We start from the raw sequence: 20,595 nt of genomic DNA, 5'->3' as shown, positions 1-20,595 counted from the left end.
TCTGAGCCTTACACTAATTCTTTTTTTTTTTTGGTTTTTCGAGACAGGGTTTCTCTGCAGCTTTTTTAGAGCCTGTCCTGGACCTAGCTCTTGTAGACCAGGCTGGCCTCGAACTCACAGAGATCCGCCTGCCTCTGCCTCCCGAGTGCTGGGATTAAATACACTAATTCTTTAGATGCTTAGAGATGGATATCTCAGCCCCTTGAATCTTCTCATTCCTTTATTCTCTGCCAAACATTACTTTTATTAAAAAAATTTTTTAGATTTATTTTATATATAACTGTATTGCTTACATGTGTGTTTATGTATCACATGCATGTCTAGTGCCTGAGATCACAAGGGGGTGGTGGATACTCTGAAACTAGAGTTATGGTGGTTGTGAGTTGCAATGTGGGTGCTAGGGATCAAACCTGGGTCCTCTGCAAGAAAAAAGTGCTCTGCCTCTCTCTCTCACACATTTTTTATTTTGGTGGCGGCAGATGGGGGTGTGTTTGCAACAGGGTTTCTCTGTGTAACTGCCTTGGCTGTCCTGGAACTCACTCTGTATGTTATGCATCGAACTAACATAGATCTGCCTGCCTCAGCCTCCTGGGTGCTAGGATTAAAGGTGTGCTCCACCACCCACCAAGCCTCTCTAAGCCTATTAGTTGCCACTGTGAAAAGACTGTGTTCAGCACAAAGAATATCACCTAGACAGCCACTTCAGAGCCACACTTCTCTTGCTACATGTACCAGGCATGCATTAATAAAACAGGCCAATTTCATATAAGCGTTTCAGCAGCTCTGAAATGTTTACTCAGATTTTACAGTCAACTACAATCTCCCAGAGGTATCTTACATAAACACAACTAATACTAAAAAAAAGGAGAAAGTGTACGACACGTGGGCAGGTCCACTCTTTTCCTCCTTCCCACACACACTCAGCCACACTCAAGCCAAGAGTCACATGCAGCTCACTACTCTCCAAAGTCTGAGTGGAGATTTACTTCCACCCTGTTCTCTTTGCATTACTTGCTCTTCCATGATCTGGTCTGCTCTATACCCCTGAACTCCAAGGAAGTGTGGTTCAGCAATCATTTTGCCCAAATCCAACAAAAGGTCATACAAGACTACTGTCTTTGTAAAATAATAACTATTGGGAGACTTCATCCATGGCATGCTTAAATGAAGACAGGCTCAACACTCTGATCTGAAATGCTAGGCCCAAAACTTTTTGGGGGGAGAATTTACACACACACACACACACACACACACACACACACACACACACACGCACATCTTTCATGCATAACACAAATCCATTTTTTTGTTGCTGCTTCATTTTTTTTTAATATTTATTTATTATGTATACAATATTCTGTCTGTGTGTATGCCTGCAGGCCAGAAGAGGGCACCAGACCCCACTACAGATGGTTGTGAGCCACCATGTGGTTGCTGGGAATTGAACTCAGGACCTCTGGAAGAACAGGCAATGCTCTTAACCGCTGAGCCATCTCTCCAGCCCCTTCAGTTGTTTTTTTAAGACAAGGTCTTGCTTTATAGCCTAGGCTGGCCTTGAACTTCTGGCCTTCCTGCTTCAGACTCCTGAATGCAGGGATGAAAGGTTTGAGTCACCACAGCCAAGTCGTTCATGTTTTATATATAAAACCTGAGGGTAACTTTTTGTTTATGGTGCTAGGACAGTACCCAGAGCAGTGGTTCTCAGCCTTCCTAATGCAGTGACCCTTTAATACAGTTCCTCATGTGGCAATTCCCAAGCATGAAATTATTTTCATTGTTACTTCATAACTGTAATTTTGCTACTGTTATGAATCATAATATAAATATTTGTGTTTTTCAGATGGTCTTAGGTGACTCCTGTGAAAAGGTCTTTCAAACCCCAAAGGGGTCGCAACCCATGGGTTGAGAATCACTGACCTGGGGCCTTGTACATGCAAACTAAGTAGCACCCTTTCACCAAGCTTCATCTGCAAACCCTAAAGGCAGTTTTACACAACATGCTTCATATGTCGCCTACAGCCTGACTGTGAACTGCCACATAAAAGGAGAATTTCCACTTGTTATGTTATGTCCATATTCAAATAGTTGTGGATTTTGAATTTTTGGATTAGGGATGGATGCTCAAAATGATTGATATGGATCTTAATGGGGTTGACGAGATAAATGCAATATAGTCTGTAAAGGTTTGTACTGTACCTGTTTTCATAATAACATGCGTAGTCTCCTCAGTAATTACATCAGTTAAAGTGAGGCGGTATTTTCTAGCAAACTTTTGCACAATCATCTGAAACAAAAATCAAACATTGAGTTAAGTTAGGGACTGGAGAGGTGGCTCAATGGTTAAAAGTACTAGCTGCTCTTTCTTTCCTTTTTTTTTTTTTTTTTGATTTGTTTTGAGACAGAGCTTCTCTGTGTAACCATCCTAGCTGTCCTGGAACTAGCTCTGTAGACCAGGCTGGCCTTGAACTCACAGAGATGTGCCTGTTTCTGCTTCCTGAGTGCTGGGATTAAAGGCAGGCATACCACCGCCCGGCAAAACCGAATCTTTTAAATTTTCTTTTTTTGGTTTTTTGAGACAGGGTTTCTCTGTGAAACAGTCCTGGTTGTTCTGGAACTCACTTTGTAGACTAGACTGGCCTCAAACTCAGAGTTCATGCCTGCCTCTGTCTCCCAAGTGCTGGGATTTATGGCGTGCACCACCACTGCCTGCTAGTGGCTCTTTCATAGGACCCAGATTCAGTTCCCAGTATCCATGTGACAGCTCACAACTGTCTGTAACTCCAGTTGTAAGGACTCTGGTACCCTCACACTGACACACATGCAAACAAAACACCAATGCACATAAAATCTTAAAAGAAATTATGCTAAATTATCTTAGGTACACAGCTTAGAGTATTAGTTATTCCAACTGAGTCTTCATTCTCAGAAAAGGCACACTCTTAAAACATTTTTTAAAAATAACGATCTTGCGTTTGTGTATGTGCATGTGGGGTCAGAGAACAATTCTCTGGAGTTGGTTCTCTCCTCCTACTTTCTTGTGTTTTGGGGATTGAACTTTGTTGTCAGGGTTACAGGCAAACACCTTTCTCTGTGGAGTCACCTTGATCACCTTGCCCTGGCTTTAAAAACATAACAAGGTTGAAGTCTCAAAACTTAGACTATTTAATAAAAACTACATATAAATCAGCCAGGCATGGTGGCATACACTCTTAATCCCAGCACTTGGGAGGCAGAGGCAGGAAGATCTGAGTTCAAGGTCAAACTGGTCTTAAGACTGAGTTCTAGTCCAGCCAGGGCTACATTGTGAGATCTTGTCTCAAACAAGTAAATAACATCCCCCTAACCCTCGCAAGGGAAGAAATGAAACCCTCCAAACCATGAAAAGTCAGAGAAAAACATTCTAAGGCAGTCTAATGTAGTACCAGAAGTCAGAGAATTAAAACTAAAGATGAAAAAAAAAAACCCAAAGTAAAACTAAAGATGATATCTAGATTCTTGGAGTTTCTTTGCAGAATGACAGACCGCCATCCTACAGCTGAAATTTATCTGCCTGCCTACATCTTATAAACTGAGTGGTAACTAGCCTTACATAGAAAATTTTGCTGTAGGGGGCTGGAGAGATGGCTCAGAGGTTAAGAGCATTGCCTGCTCTTCCAAAGGTCCTGAGTTCAATTCCCAGCAACCATATGGTGGCTCACAACCATCTATAATGAGGTCTGGTGCCCTCTTCTGGCCTGCAGGCATACATGGAAGGAATGCTGTACACATAATAAATAAATAAATATTTAAAAAAAAAAAAAAAAAAAAAAAAAGAGCATTGCTTGCTCTTCCAAAGGTCCTGAGTTCAATTCCTAGCAACCACATGGTGGCTCACAACCATCTATAATGGGGTCTGGTGCCCTCTTCTGGCCTGCAGGCATACACACAGACAGAATATTGTATACATAATAAAAAATAAATATTAAAAAAATTTGCTGTAGATACACATAGCTCAAAACCAAGGACTCAACTCTGATAGTTATAAAACACTCAAGAGAAGATATCTGTAGTCAATACAAAAAAATATCAATTCTCTCTTAAGAAAAAATAGTAGAAGAGACTCATTCTTCCCAAAAGAAATCTAGAGTCTCTTAGTTATTATCTATCAAGCAAATAAAAATCAACAGGTAATAAAAGAAATTAACCAGATCCACTATGGGCACAGTTGACATAACTGGTAGCTACTGTTTGGTGAGTAGGTTTATTTATTGGGTAGTATCATCTTCTAGCCCTCGATACTCATACAAATATTTATGTGCCCGAGTACTGCAGTGGAAGCTGGCCACCTCTCACGCTGCCTCACGACACACTGCCCCCAGCACTGGAAGCAGCAGCTGGCGATGCTAACGCCACCCTCCCACTTTTGCTGCTGCCCTCTGCCAGTGTCATTAGCAATTCTGAACTGGTTAATTGCTGAAATCCCAGCCTTAAAACAGTGCTCAGTTAGAAGAGCAACTGCTGAAAAGATCATCTTAACACGGGCTTCAGAATTAATCATGTGTAATACAGTCAGTGGCTTTCATCATAAATTTAACACACTTCAGCAAATCCGAATAGAGCTCAAAGTTTTCCTCTTTGCGTGTTTAAAGAAAACATGTACCAAAGCCACTTGTAGTTTAATCTGCACCTCAGAATTGCCCAAGGCAAAAACGATTAGACCACTCTTGCTATCTCTAAAGAGCTGAACTCACAAAACAAAGGAACAGTGAATACAAATTTTCAGCAAATAAATGGGAATTCTAGTCATGAAGGCAAGTCCATCAAGAGCTACTTAAGCAAACTGCTGTCTGAGCAAGGGACTGTGAGGTGACAAGGGACTTATACATTGCATCTGTCAGGCAGACAAGCTTGCTTTGCCTTTTCAATAGCAGGACACACGGGGTCCAAGAATCTATGTAGTCACTACCTGTAGAGCCATTAGGACAGGGAATGGTGCCTAGCCTACGAAGGATCTATTAAGAAGACACTTCAGAACGATTTAGCTGCCTCTCAGCGAACAATAAATGGTATCTTCTATTAAATCCAATTGATAGTTAGGTATGTTATCATATTTTAAAGAAATATACAATTATTTTATTATTATGAGAGTTAATTTTAGGAGTAATAAATTTCCCAGAATGTTTGGAATCTATAAGCAGTTTAAAAAGAAACATGGGTTCAGTCGGCTTCATGTTTCAATGAGTATGAAACAATTCCCATTTCTGGCACTGGGGCCCGAGGAGGTGCCCGAATCCTAATAAACAAGGGGTGCCAAGGGCAGAGGACAGAGCAGGGTACTGAAAAAGCTACCTACCAGCCAAGATAAAGACAAACAGACCCTGAGAAATTCCACTACCTGGCAGCATTCTCAAAACCAGTCTAGCTGGGTGGTGGTAGTGCACGCCTTTAATCCCAGCACTTGGGAGGCAGAGGCAGGCGGATCTCTGTGAGTTCGAGGCCAGCCTGGTCTACAAGAGCTAGTTCCAGGACAGGCTCTAAAAAAGCTACAGAGAAACCCTGTCTTGAAAAACCAAAAAAAAAACAAAAAAAAAAACAAAAAAACAAAACAAAAAAAAAACAAAAAACAAAAAAAAACCAGTCTACATTTAGTTAGATGCTGATAAATTTACTTAGATGTGAATTGAGGAGGGAAAATGATACCTTCTGGAGAGAGGTGATATATCTAGTCACCTTATTTATTTTTTTAAATAAAAAAATTCTAATACAATTCAAAAATTGTACCATACTCAGCAAGGCACTTAGTACTCAATAATTATTTCCTCAGATAGATTTCTTCTTAGAGGTTGTGCACTGCTAGCACATCTATAGCAGTCAGGCCCCAGTCTCTAGCGGTAACTATGAATACACTCACTACTTCTTTGAGGGTCAAGCCTGAAACCACCACGGATATTCCTTGATTGGCTCTTCCTTCTGAAGACGTCAGTTCCGGCGTTATCTCGCTCACAGTTTCCACCACTGCAGTGTGAGCATGAGCAGCAGCTGGACTCGTGAAAGACTCGGAAACTTGACGCTCGGATATTTTCTGTGCAGAATTTGAAGCAGATGTGGTGCACACATGAGCTGGCTCTTTAGGGGACTCAGATTCAGGGTTTCTACTAGAGAAAAGGCTGATTCCAGATTCCAGATATGGGGTTCCTTCTGCAAGGAAGAGAATTTTAATTGATGTGGCAATAATTGTAGAATTCAAGGTTCCAGTCTTTGGGAAGAATTAAAAAGACCCATTAAGATATGTTACGAGAGCACACTTCTCTAAATAATAATATGGCATTATTTGTTTTTTTGAGACAGGGTTTCTCTGTGTAGTCCTGACTGTCCTGGAACTCACTCTGTAGACCAGGCTGGCTTCAAACTAGGAGATTACGTCTGCCTCTGTCTCCTAAGTGCTGGGATTAGAGGCGTGTACCACCATGCCTGGTTAATATGGCATTATTAGAAAAAAAGAAACAACACAGGGCTGGAGAGATGGCTACTCTTCCAAAAGACTGAGGTTCAATTTCTAATACCCACATGGTAGCTCAAAATTGTTTCTAACTCTAGATCCAGGGCATCCAACACCTTCTTCTGGCCTCTGTGGGAACCAGGCATGAAAGTGGTACACAGACATACATGTAGGCTAAACACCCATACACATAAAATAAAAACAAATAAATCTTAAAAGTTGGCCAGGTGGTGGTGGTGCAGACCTTTAATCCCAGAATTTAGGGAGGCAGAGGCAGGAAAATCTCTGTGAGCTCGAGTCCAGTCTGGTCTACAGAGTGAGTTCCAAGACAGCTAAGATTACACAGAGAACCCCTGTCTCGAAAAACTGGTGTGTGTGTGTGTGTGTAGGTTTAGTGATATGTACTGCAATAGTGTAATTTTAGAAATGACTTAAATGTCCACTGAGATTGAGTAAGAGACTGAATCAAGCTTGCTCAGACATCTCACTGGCCCACCCATTAGACTATATGCTTTGAAAATAAATGTTGATATGCAAAGATGGTTCTAATGCATTAAAGATGATAGCTAAAAAATTCATTAATACATTTATCGATTTATTTGCTGGGTGTGCATACTTACTAACACAGCTATTAATTTATTTACTTACTTATATGCTGCAAGTGTGTGTGCATGTGATATAGAATTAAGAGGACATCTTGCAGAGCTTGGTTCTCTCCTCCCATCCCGTGGGCTCCACAGACTGAACTCAGAAGTCATTACACTTGATGGCAAGTCGCCCTGACCTGACAGTCACCTTGCCAGTCCAGAAGTACGTCCTGTAGTCAGACCTGGAGGCACAGGCCTGTAAGTCTAGTACTCACGGCCGAAGCAGGAGGGTCACAAGTTCAAGGCTTACCAAACTACATGACAAGTTTAAAACTATTTTATTTTAATTGATTAGTTGAAATAGGGTCTTATACATAGCCACTGATGAAACTGGCCTTGAACTCTAGGTGAAGCAATCCTGCATCGGCTACTCAAGTAACTGAGACTACAGACATATGTACCACTACATCACATTTATAACTATACTCTAAAACTGTGAGTAAAATAACTAAAGAAGCTAGGCAGTGGTGGCGCACACCTTTAATCCCAGCACTCGGGAGGCAGAGACAGGCGGATCTCTGTGAGTTTGAGGCCGGCCTGGTCTACAAAGCGAGTTCCAGGACAGACTCCAAAGCTACAGAGAAACTCTGTCTTGAAAAACCAAAACCAACCAACCAACCAAACAAACACAAAACAGCCCCCTAAAAACCCATTTCTTTATAAAGTTTTGGCGAAGGGTCTATTAAACAGTCTTCGCAGGCCTGGGGCTCACTATATTAACCAGGCTGGCCTCGAGCTCAGAGAACCTCCTGCCTCAACAGGTGTGTGCCACCATGTCCAGCTGAAACAGCAATACTTCATTATTAACTGGGTAGTAGTAGAGGTAATTTTAATTTTAATTTTAAACTTTTATTTTATATTTACTATTTTGTCCAGTTTGGGAACAGATAATATACAAGACTTCCACGAGGGAAGGAAAAAAAGATTAAAATCATAGATAAACCATTACATCTTTCACTTAACACATACTACATCTGTGAAACATTTTAGAAAATGTCACTGATCAAGAATATAAGCTAGGCGGGCTGGATAGATGGCTCAGAGATTAAAAGCACTGGCTACTCTCACTGAGGATCTGGGTTTTTTCCCAGAACGCACATGGCAGCTCACAACTTTCTGTAACTCCAGCTTGAGGGTACCCATCACCCTCTTCTAGTCTCAGTAGGTACCAGGTAGGCACAAGGTGCACAGATAAACGTGCACAAAATATACATATGCATAACAGAAAGTAAATAAAAAAAAGAGAAAGAAAAGAAAAAAGAAAAAGAATTAAACAACCTAAGAACATAGCCAAACAGCACATCTGATACAAATAATGTTTTTTATGATGTTGCATTTTTGAAGATTAATTAAGTCTTTCTTGCCAGGTAGTGGTGGCACATAACTTTAATTCCAGCACTCAGAGGAGGCAGAAGCAGGGGTCTCTGAGCTCAAGGCCAGCCTGGTCTACAAAGCAAGTTCCAGGACAGGTAGGGCTGTATTGTAAAGAAACCTTGTCTTGAAAAACGTAACAAGCAAACAAAAACTTTAACTGATTAAAGCTTTGATGTACAAGTCATAAAAATACACCATTTACTGAGTGATTTATGAAACAAAAAATCATTTATATTCATTAAAAATAGATGACTTCATGTTGTGACTTATTTTCCAGTAAAGAACAGATTTGTAACTTTATTCTAGGATCTTACAATTCTAATAGCTGAAACATAAACACGTAGATGACCAACCAGACCCTATCATTTTCAAAATTATACTAGTAATCCACTATGGACAGATTTACTCAAGGGACGCTAGGCCAGTCAAGCACGTGGCTCTGGCAGGGCTTGCCCTTCTCCCCACTCCCTCTGCCTTGGGAAAACAGATTACATTCCTAAAGCTAGCCACCAAGGTCTATTCCCTTATTTGGCTACTTCCCCTTCTGAGGCTGACTGCAAAGGTCCAGCTCTCAAAGTACTGAAGTCCAGTAATCAGAAGCTCTCTTTGGTTCATGAATTAACATACACAATTAAAATTAAACACCTCACCCTAACACGGGCTTTCCCATTTTACCTTTATAAACCAGTATTTGCCTATGTGCCACACCTGTCTCCTCGCCATCCAGAGGCAGTCCTTTGTCCCTCTGTGACAAATATCCCTGCCCTTTTTTCTTTACCCCTGCCCCCTAGCTCATTCTAACACAGCCCGCTCCCTTTTCTCCTCTTAAATTATATCTGCAAGGTCATTTGCTGCTGTTTTTCAGCCTGAGTCAGAAAGCAACCACTTTAACTTCTCTTTCCTGCTTAATAAAAGATCTCTCTGTAGAGCAGATATTTGGGTGTGGTCTGTGCCCAGTCAGGGGTATGGGAGGAACCCCACACTGTTCGGGGTCTCACTTACAGCTGTAATAATTTGCAAGTAAATTCAGGTCACAGCTCAAGTTACTTTTCAAAAGTGTACTTTGCACACAGGATACAATGTGAAACAAAGTGTTTTTGCATTACCTAGATCTTGCCTTGTTAAAGTCTGTGGTTCAAGTGACTTTTCCATTTCAACAACCTGAAGGAGCTGCTCCTCTTGAGACGGGCAGTTCCTGTTTTGAAGACTCCCAGAGCAGCTGTGTGCAGAGCACCTATGGCTTGCCAATGGAGATTTAAAAGGGTAAGGCCTGGAGAGAGGGATGAGAGAAGGAAACCATCACCACCAATTCGGAAAGGCCCAAAGCAGAAGTGAAACATCTCACTGTCAGAGAAATAAGGAATGACCAGCAAAAAAGAGCGTACACGACAGCCCCGAGCCTGGATTCATCTGCCTGCCATCGTGCCACTGCCGACATATGACCTCTCCACTTCAGGGCTGGACTGAGGCAGTGTGTCTCAGAGCTGATGCTAATTCAGATTTTATACACCATCCCACTTGAGTCCAGATGCATGTTAGGCCTCTTGTGGAGATAGAAAACTGAGCAACGCTGACATCGCCACACTTTATTTGTATCTAATTTGAGAAGAATTTATAGTATCACCCCCTTCCCTGCATTTTCAGTGTCCAAAGTCATTCTGAAACAAGAGGCTGGGCTGGAGATGGCTCAGCAGTTAATGGCACTTTTTCTTTTTGCAGAGGACCTTGATTTGAATCTCAGAACACACATGGTGGTTTACAACTGTCCATAACTTCAGTTCCCGGATGCACCTAACAAATGTATGTCTACACATTTGAGCAAAACACTCACACATTAAAAAAAAAAAAAAAAAAAAAAAAAAAAAAAAAAAAAAGAGCCAGGTAGCCCGAAAGTCGCCTGCTGATGTAGAGGCAGAAGAGCAGGAGATCAAGGTTGGCCTTGCTACGTAGTAAGTTCAAAGTCAGCCTCAAAAACATACAAAAATGAATGTAATTAATAAAATTTAAATAAAAGCCAACTATTGTGGTGGGCACATATTTCAGTGGTAAACACTTTGCTTAAAGGCATAGGAAGACCTGCCTTTGATCCTCATGATCACACCCCCTAAGTCAACCATTAAACGTTAGTAACATGTGTGCCCAAGAAGTAGTTCCTCCAGTCTTTTGCGTGTTTATGACTTAGTATGCCAATGAGCTAACTACTACTAAACATGGCTTTAGTGCTCGAGGAAGCAGGTCTTTTTCTTTTTTTTGTTAGAAGTATAATGCCAGCACCCTAGCCTTAAAAATAACTCCTCAGTTAAGTGCAGGGCCAGGAAAAGAGGACATTGCTAGATTATTGACAATCTGTTACCATTCCCCAAAGGAATACACAGACATAACAGGGATTCAAAAAACAAGAGCCCTTTGTTTCCTGAAGTGGTGAAGTATTCGTCCTGATAGATTTAAGTATTTTTGAAGGCAAAAGCAGTGTGGGGTGGCACCTACCTGCAATTCCTGAATTCAGAAGCCTAACTTGACAGCCTTATTTTTTATAGTTTTTAGAAACAGTGATTTAAATACATATCGTGAAATAATGTTTTGAATTTTTCCCAGAGTAAATTGACAGACAGACTTTTTCTAGGAAGGCAAAAGGCCTTTCACTTCGGGCAAGGTCTGTCAGGAGATGTTTATCATCAGCTTCCAGGCTTGCTTTGGCTTTAGTTCAGTTGGGTTATATTCTGACCTTTAAACGACAAGAAGCTCTGAGTGCTCACTTCTCATGCTGTAGCTTAGGCCTTGTACATACTCAAAAGTCTACATCCAAATAAACAAAGCAATATGACCCAGGGTTATTTAGTGTCTAATTGTGTACATCTAGTGTGCCGAAGGCTGAAGGAGGATCATTTCAAGTTTGAGGGTAGCCCAGTCTACACAGGGAGTTCTAGCCAAAGGAGACCCTGTCTCAAAAAACAAAGCACTCTCAAACAAAACAACAACAACAACAAAAAAAAAACAAAACAAAACAACCAACCACAGGAAGGATGGAATAAACATTATATGCATAAGAGTAATGCAGAAGCCAGAAATTGACACCAAGTATCCAACTTGATTTTTCCTCTACCTTACTCCTCAGACAGGGTTTCTTAGGAGCTAACCAATTTAGATAAACTGACTGGCCAACAGCACTAAAGTGTTTCCTGTCTCTGTGTCACCAGAGCTGTGATTACATGCTTGTGCTACTGTTCCTGGTATTTTTTTTGTATGAGTGTAGGCATGCATGTGATTGTGCACACAGGTGTGTGTGTAACTTGCTGGGTGGGTGAGTGTGGAGGCCAGCGGATGTCTACCCGTCAGGAGCCTACCCCTATGGCTGTATACCCATCTCTCACTGTATCCAGAGCTCACTGCCTGTTTCTGCCCCTGCCCCAGGAATTTCAGCACAGGGTTGTAGGTATGAGCACCAGAAACAACTTTTTTTTTTTTTTTGGCTTTTCAAGACAGGGTTTCCCTGTAGTTTCTAGAGCCTGTCCTGAAACTAGCTCTTGTAGACCAGTCTGGCCTCGAACTCAGAGATCAGCCTACCTCTGCCTCCCGAGTGCTGGGATTAAAGGCGTGCGCCACCACCGCCTGTCTCCCAGAAACAACTTTTAAGTGGGTCTAGGGATCTGAGGTCCTTATGTTGGCATGGAAAACACATTCTGACTGCGTCATCCCCCAGCCTCAGGAATGGAAGGAAAGTTAACAGGAGTTCAATGTGAGCAAAGATGTTGCTCAGATGCCATAGACTGACATTTCTTACCTCCCAACTCTTGACTCTTTATTGTCACTGGTAGAACTATCTGAAGGTTGTGGCTGGAACTTGTCAGCAGAAACATACATTGGATTCCGGCTTCCAGGATTCTCATTAATGTTCTTTGAAGTTAAAATTGCTTTAAATGGATGAGAAAAATCTATTTTACTTATTTGTTTTGATGGTTTTAATTTAGGTAAGGATATTGATTTTGTTTTAAAAGCAGCAATCTATGACAATCAAACTGGTTCTTTTTTCTTCTGTGTGTGTGACAGGACTCTCACGACCCTCCTGCCTCCATCTTCGCAGCAGATTTTAGCGGCGTGTGCCAGCACACATGGCAGTGGCAGAACTGCACAGCCAAGGACAACACTGAACCTCTCATCCTCCTGCCTGTACTGTTCAAGGGCAGGGTTCCAGCTGTGTGCCGGCACACCTGATTTTATGTACCAGACTGTACCAAATGCTTCAGGTATGCCAGGCAGGCACTCTGCAACTGAACTATACTCCAAGCCCTCAAACTGGTATTTAAACAAACATATTAGATAAAATTTTACTGATATAAGCAATTCAACAAATGCCAGCACCAGGCAGAACGAAATAATCACAAAATAGTAAGAATACGGGAAGGAGCATTAAGACTTGATAAATGGAGTTCCTCAATCACCACAGGCTGAAAACAAACAAAGCATGCTTTTTTTCTTTTTTGGCCCTGGATGATAAGAAAGCAAGAATATATAATGTGTTCTTATCTTGGAAGCAAACTGAATTATGCTCAAATATCTGCTAACAGCAAAGGAAAAGTACTAGAAAGCATAAGGCACATCTCCTCCTCTGATTTCCATCAAAGACTGCACAGATTCCAGGCTGAAACTTTAACGTGCATGTGTGTATAGGGGTGAGGGGGGCAGCAAAGAGTCAGATGCAATGACATTTTCAACTACTGGGAAACAAACACAACAAAAAATAAGCCCATAAGCAAAAGCACACTCGCGAGCACACATACAACCTTAAGGTATTGGTTGATAAAGTTGAGTAATATAATGAACTAATAATGAAAGGCACAGGCATGCAAAAATCATAACAGACCCACAGCAAGGCTCTAGCATGTGCCATTCCCTTTGAGAAAATGGCTTGAAGGAAAAAAAATGAACTCATTCTGGAGATCAGGCTGGCAGTAAACTTACAGAGATCTGCTTACCTCTGCCCTACAAGCCTGGACAGCAGAAGAAATAGTTAAACATCTAAACATCAAAACAATTAATTGAAAATTAAATATCTTCCAAAACAAAACTGGAATCTAGGTGTGAAAGTACACACTTTCTTTTCTTCTCTCTCTCTCTCTCTCTCTCTCTCTCACTCTCTCTCTCTCTCTCTCTCTCTCTCTCTCAATTGAGACAGCTTTCTCTGTAGCTTTGGAGCCTGTCCTTAGCTCTTGTAGACTAGGCAGGCCTCAAACTCACAGGGATCCGCCTGCCTCTGCCTCCCCTGGGATTAAAGGCATGAGCCACCACCGCCCGGCTGATAGTACACACTTTTATCCTAACACTTAGTAGGAAGAGACAGGGGAATCTGTGTCCAGGCCTGTCAAGGCTACACAGTCAGAGATCTTTTCTCAAAAAGCGACCGACCACTTTTAACACCAGCCTTTGGGAGAAGCAGGTGAACAGGCTTGGTGTTAGAGGCAGGAAGACACTGAGTGCTCCAACACACACAGACAAACAGGAAACATAAGCCATTTATCTCAGCTAATACCAACTCATTCAGAATTCACAGGGAAGCATCCTAGAATAACTAAACAAGTGTTTCTAGGAATAAACACACTGCCATCTAGAAAGGCTTGGATGTATCTGAAAATCACTTCTTGAAAGAAACAAATCTACAGAGAAAGATAATTTATAATAAATATGTATAAATTTATTCACAAATATTAGGCAGGCTGTGGAATAAACCTTAGGCAAATAGGAAGATCTACACAGAAGAGCAGGACACTGATTTTAAGAGCCCAGGGAAGAAGCTTTTATCATCCTTAAGAATACTCCATCACAGGCTGGAGAGAAGGCTCAGGAATTAAAAAGCATTTGCTATGTACATCGGAGGCCCAAAGTTCGGATCCCCAAAATTCACATAAATGCTGTCTGGGCCCGACAGTCACGTGTAATTCTAGCCTAGGAAGGCACAGAAAAAGGACCTTCAGAGCAAGCTGTCTAGGGAGACTTGCCGTAACAGCAAGTTCTGGGGTTGACTGAGAGGCTCTGCTTCAAATGAGTAAAGTGTAGAGCACTGGAGACTTTGACACCAACCTCTGGCCTCCATATAAAAATGTACATGTGTGCTCACACACATGCAAACATACAATGAAAATGAAAAAGGAAAAACAAATACTAAATCTTAAAAATAATATAAACTTAGGGGCTAGAGAGATGACTCAGAATTTAGGAGTAATAGCTGCTCTTCTAGAAGCCCCATGTTCAATTCCCAGCATGCACATGGCAGCTGACAACTATCTTCAACTCCAGTTCCAAGGGCACCTGGTGTGCACTGGTACAGACAACATACCATAAGTATAACTTAAAAAAATTAGTATATAAATTCAAATAGTCACTAGCTAAAAGTAACGTATCGATGTTGGTTTTTCAGCTTTGAGAAAAGAATGACAATGTCTGGGAATGTAAACTGGAAGAGTGTGTTCCTAGCATTCACGAATCCCTGTGTTCGAGTTTTAGCACTGCATAAAACAAGCATGGTATTGCTCACCCATACATAATCTGAACACTTGGCTAGTCGTGGCAAGTGGTTCAGCAGTTCAAGCTTATTTAGTTACACAGTGGGTTTGAGAGCAGCATGAGATATATGAGACCTGTCTCAAAAAAGAGAGGAGGGTTTGCTGTGGGTCAATGGTCTTGTACCCTGTCATTTATATTGTATTGTTTTAATAAAATGCTGAGTGGCTAGTAGCCAGGCAGGAAGAATAGGCGGGGCGACCAGAATAGGAAAATTCTGGGGAGAAAAGGCTGAGTCTGCAGTCCTGACCCAGACGGAGAGGAAGCAAGATGAGAATGCCTCACTGATAAAAGGTACCAAGCTGAGTGGCTAACAGAGACAAGAATTATGGGTTAATTTAAGTTATAAGAATTAGAATTAACACGAGGGGCTGGAGAGATGGCTCAGTGGTTAAGAGCACTGACTGCTCTTCCAGAGGTTCTGAGTTCAATTCCCAGCACCCACATGGTGGCTCACAGCCATCTATAATGAGACCTGGCGCCCCCTTCTGGCTTGTGGGCACACATGGAAGGAATGCTGTACACATAATAAATAAATAAATATTAAAAAAGAATTAATACGAAAGCCTGAGCTAATAGGCCAATCAGTTTATAATTAATGTAGGCCTCTGTATGTTTCTTTGGGAGTGAATGGCTGCAGGACAGGGCGGGACAGAAACCTCTCAGTTGTTAAGAGCACTTGCTGTGTGACCAGAGACCTATGTTATATGCTCGGTGTAGTCTCATGTGTACCTTTACCCCAGTGCTGGTGGTAAGGACTAGGGGTGCAAAGACACAAGGTATGCTGGGCTTTTCTGGCTGCCAGCCTAGCCAAAAAGAATACAAATTACAAATGTTGGGAAAGACACTACCTCAAAGAAGAGGACAACCATGTGTGCACACCTGCACACACACATATAGCACATTCACCAAACAAACGACTACAGTTAACGTTAAGGAAACATCAGAAACAAAGTGAACTGGCGTAAGAAGCCTTTGGGACTCCTCCACACCTCTTCCGGAGCCTTCTTCGTACCCTCATGCCTGAGGCTATATTAAAAGTATCTTTTCGTTTGTTTGTTTGTTTGAGACAGGATCTCTCTATGTAGTCCTGCCCTAGATCCTAAAGCTTGCCTCTGTAGACCAGGCTGGGCTTGATCTCAGAGACGCTCCTGCATCTGCCTCTGAGTGCTGTGATTAAAGGTGCGTACTACCAGGCCCTGACTAAATATCTTTAAAAGGAAAAAGAAATCAATTTTTTTCTTAACGTTTCAGGCTAAGGAGAGAAAGGTTCCAAGCTAGAGTTGGTATTGACAGTGAAGCATTTTAGAAAGGAGCCACAAAGAAACATTCTATCTACGGATATTCAGTGGGCAGGGGAGAGAAACAAACTAACATGGATGCCAAATATGAGGCAGTAGCTTAGGCAGATACTCACAGCCAGACAGTAACAATTCTTGTCTTGTGCATCGGAACTGAAAGTCTCTATTTTCACAATAAAACAGTGACAGTACCCCAAAGATAACTGTATTGGGGACGGGACTCTGGGCTTCATTATCTGGTGATGAACTAAATGAAGATGCAGTTACAAAGAAAGTATTTAAGGAAATACATTTTGAAGCAGTGCCATAGCAACAGAGTTCCCAGCTTCCCTTGCACGAGTGACTGCTTCTTTCTGAACATAAAAATGTTATAAGGCACAAGTGGAAAACAAGGTCACTATACTGAATAATGAGCAGACTTGAGGCCCTAAGAAGAGTCAAAGGAAGGCCTTCGGGCCCCCAGAGGACCGAGGAGGAAGTGCTGGAGGAGGAGCTCCGCACCAAGTCAGTGGGCAGGGAAAACTCTGGGAGGTCCCTAAGCACCAACCCCTCCTGTGGGTGTCCTACGGGACACACAGATTCTCTAAATGAAAACTTCCTCACGCCCGACCCCTCTCACCACACCCCAAGTCCTAGGATGATAAACATGCTCCAGCAAAGCCTGCTCTCCAACTGAAAACTCAAGGCACCGCTCCTGAAAGAAGAGATCTCTTCCTATAAACAAGAAAATACACAAAATTGGTCTTTGCTTTGTGATATAAGGAGTGTATCTCAATGGTTCTCTCTCATGGCTTTCTGAAATTACAGGTTACGCACTACCAACAACAACTAAGGACAAGAACTGTTTCTATTTCCCACGGGGTCTCCATGGCATCTCCCTGTAGACACCCAGAGAATGACATGAATGAATCTTGGGTTCCTTTGAAGGGAACGTCACTTGTGAGTAGGGCTAGAAACAAGACTCCCAATCACTCACGGAGGCGCCAGGAAGTATGTGCTGAGCACAGACCACACGATCTCACCCTCACTTCTGAAGGAAACGGCACGGAAGGGAAAGTCTTGCTTGTGGTACTGGTATTTGTTTGGTGTCACAAACCTGTTCCTGACATGTTTTGTTCTGGATCTGGCGGGTCTTTGGGAGCAAGAGGGTCAGCTATGAGGGACAGGGAGTGGTCAGAAGGTTGGTTCCCTTGCTGCTCTAGCACAGCTTCCAGGTGGGCCATTTCCTGCTGCAGCTTTATCAGGTTATCCGTCATGGTAGCCCTCTGCTGTAAAACCAAAGAACACCAAGAGTCACACACTTTAAAAGAGATACCATAAAGTAAAAACTGTCATACCAATTAATTTCAGCACAAGAACTGAAATCACCTCGTATGAAGTTATAGGTTCTGACCGAATACCTCTTAATCCAACTAGACTCATGTGGTTAATGACCTTGAAATTATTTCAAAATGCTGGAGGAGGGCGCATCCTCCAACTCTCCCAAACAGACTTGCTTCATTGTAGCTCATATTTTCTTTTATTTTTTTTTTTGTTTTTTTTTGTTTTTTTTTTTTCGAGACAGGGTTTCCCTGTAGTTTCTAAAGCCTGTCCTGGAGCTAGCTCTTGTAGACCAGGCTGGCCTCGAACTCAGAGATCCGCCTGCCTCTGCCTCCTGAGTGCTGGGATTAAAGGCGTGCGCCACCACCGCCCGGCCTCATATTTTCTTTTAAAGATGAAATAAAACAGAAAACAAAACAAAACAAGAAACAGTAACAGTATTTTAGGCTTAAAATTTGCAAGACTGTTAACATCTTATATAAACTATGCTTCAAAGATTTGATATTGTACCAAGTGGTGGTAGGGCATGCCTTTAATCCCTGTATTTGGGAGGCAGAGACAGGAGGATCTCTGTGAGTTCAAGGCCATCCCTGTCTACAGAGTGATTTCCAGGATAGCCAGGGCCACACAGAGAAACTCTGTCTCAAAACAAAAACAAACAAATAAAAAATGTATACAGATATTTTGTCAGTATGGTACACCTGGAACTCTCAGAGGTCACAAGAAGGCACTGTACCCACTAGGAGAGGAGTTGTGAGCCATCATACGGGATTTTTGTAAGAGCAGCAAGTGTTCATAACTGCTGAGTCATCTCTTCAGCTCCTGATTTGTTTATTATTTTACTTTTAAAAGACTTGTAGCCGAGAGTAGAGGTGCAGGATGCTGTGCTCAGCTCCAAATATATTTCGTTTTAAATGGACAAGGTGTTGAATAATCTCCTATAACATTCTAGAAAGCATGTAACAACAGTTACTATTTTTTTCTTGTCTGGTGTGGCCACCTGTCCCCGCCCCTCCCAACAGCCTGGTCTATATAAGGAGTTTCAGGCTAGCCAGGGCTACACAGTGAGACCCTGTCACACAAACAATTTAACAAGTCTATGGTATTTGACAAACAAAGAACAAAGGCATATAAGGAAATTTCTAAAATACATGTTTCTTCACGACTTCTAAAAAGAATGTTGATGCTGTTTTTCAGCTTAGGGAGACAGAATCTGTGTCACCTTCTGTCTTTTTCTTCTGACCCTTGAAAATGTCTTTGCTCTTCATTTAAAACAAGTCACTTTCTTCCTACTCTACACAAAGTTCACAGTTCTCAAGAGGATTTCATGACCACCCCCCAAATTGTATCTGCAGCTTCACAAGGTTCCCACTGCTACTGAGACTGTATTGCTGTCAACATCTGCAGTGAAGCGTATGCCACCACGTGGTACCCATGAGTACTGACCTCACAGACAGCAGACCAATGCTTTAAAGGCTGACTAGTCTGCACCCACTACTCCATCTAACCTTCAAATGGCCATTAAACACACCAGAAGATCAGAAGAAGCAACTGAAGCACCGGGGCAGTGACTTTCTTTTGGGTTTTCCCATAGGAAGGAAACATAACTTAGACAAATTCTACTATAGGCAATTGCTCAACTGCATGAGGAAGCACAGACAGGTGACCAAGTCTGCTTGATTCGAATTCCGAAATAGCTCTTTAAAGAGCTCTCTTCTCTAGTTCTAGGACTGGTACGAAAGCTACAGAGAAACCCTGTCTCAAAAAACCAAAAAATAAAGAAAGAAAGAAAGAAAAAAAACCCAGCTCTCTTCTTCAGTCCTAATCTCATATTCTCACACTTTAACACAGGTGTGACACCACCTAAGTTCCCTAAAAGGCACGTTTATCAAGTCTCCTTTTTCCAAAAGGGCCTTAAGTAGCATAATACAGCTTGGGTAATAAGTTTTTGGACATTAAGAACTGCTAGTCTTTACTGTCTTCAGGACAAAGTTCAAATTCCTAAGCAAGCTATCCAAAAATCCGTTCCCACCTTGATCTTTTTTTTTTTATTATTATGTATACAATATTCTGTCTGTGTGTATGCCTGCAGACCAGAAGAGGGCACCAGACCTCATTACAGATAGTTGTGAGCCACCATGTGGTTGCTGGGAATTGAACTCAGGACCTTTGGAAGAGCAGGCAATGCTCTTAACCGCTGAGCCATCTCTCCAGTTTGATCTTATCTGCTATTATTCCCAGCATTTCCTGTTTTCTAGAGACAAGGGACTAGCCAGCGATCCTTAGACATTCAAGGCTTCTGAATCTTTGCCTCAGTGGCTGCCTCTTTCAAGACTTTCAGAAGACTGTCTGCCAGGTAAACAGTTTGCCTTGTGACTTGGCTCAGGCTGCCAATGCATCAGTATACTCAGGGGAACACACAACTTCCTTGATGGGAGGAATCGCCCCTTGTTTATTTTGTTTGTTTTGAAGATAGGCCTATGATTCTCAGGCTAGCGATACTAAGGCTATGGGTGTACAAGTGTGCAACGCCATGCCTGACCCCACTGCCTAGGAGAGAGTAAGTTCTTAGCAAATAGTTAATGAAGAAATGAATGAATGGGATGAATTATTCTTTGGGTAACAAAAGGGGGGTAGAGATGAGGGGTGGGAGCTGGCAAGATCATTCAAGCCTAACGACTTGAGTTCCATCCCTGGGACCTGTATGGTGGGAGGAGACAAATCTTGCATCTTCGCCTGCCTGCTGTGGAATATGCATACATATGCACATAATAAGCATCAAAAAGGTATATTAATGATGTTAAATTAGGCATTATCTCTCATCTGTGACTCCTCAGTTCTATATAAACAGAGGGCAAAGACCCCAGTTCAATCATTTTGCTCATCTGTGCCAGTCTAGATTAAAGTTACCTGTTTTGAA

General features: G+C 42.0%; 1 protein-coding gene across 6 annotated transcripts in view; it reads right to left on the bottom strand.

Annotated features, from left to right (window-relative positions):
• Positions 1-20,595, bottom strand: part of Brca1 (BRCA1 DNA repair associated) — a 68,885-nt gene that overhangs the window by 14,793 nt on the left and 33,497 nt on the right. For all 6 annotated transcript variants that reach the window (XM_038328437.1, XM_038328439.1, XM_038328441.1 and 3 more), the window contains 5 exons: positions 17,452-17,623; positions 12,281-12,410; positions 9,606-9,769; positions 5,891-6,177; positions 2,197-2,284 (listed from right to left, as the gene is read on the bottom strand). In XM_038328437.1, the coding sequence (XP_038184365.1) occupies positions 2,197-2,284; positions 5,891-6,177; positions 9,606-9,769; positions 12,281-12,410; positions 17,452-17,623 (841 nt within the window). The remainder of the gene's footprint in view (positions 1-2,196; positions 2,285-5,890; positions 6,178-9,605; positions 9,770-12,280; positions 12,411-17,451; positions 17,624-20,595) is intronic.

The sequence above is a fragment of the Arvicola amphibius genome, chromosome 4 (assembly GCF_903992535.2).
Source record: "Arvicola amphibius chromosome 4, mArvAmp1.2, whole genome shotgun sequence".
NCBI lineage: Eukaryota > Metazoa > Chordata > Mammalia > Rodentia > Cricetidae > Arvicola > Arvicola amphibius.
Note: the sequence above shows the minus strand (reverse complement) of the source record. Positions and strands in the feature narration are given on the sequence as shown.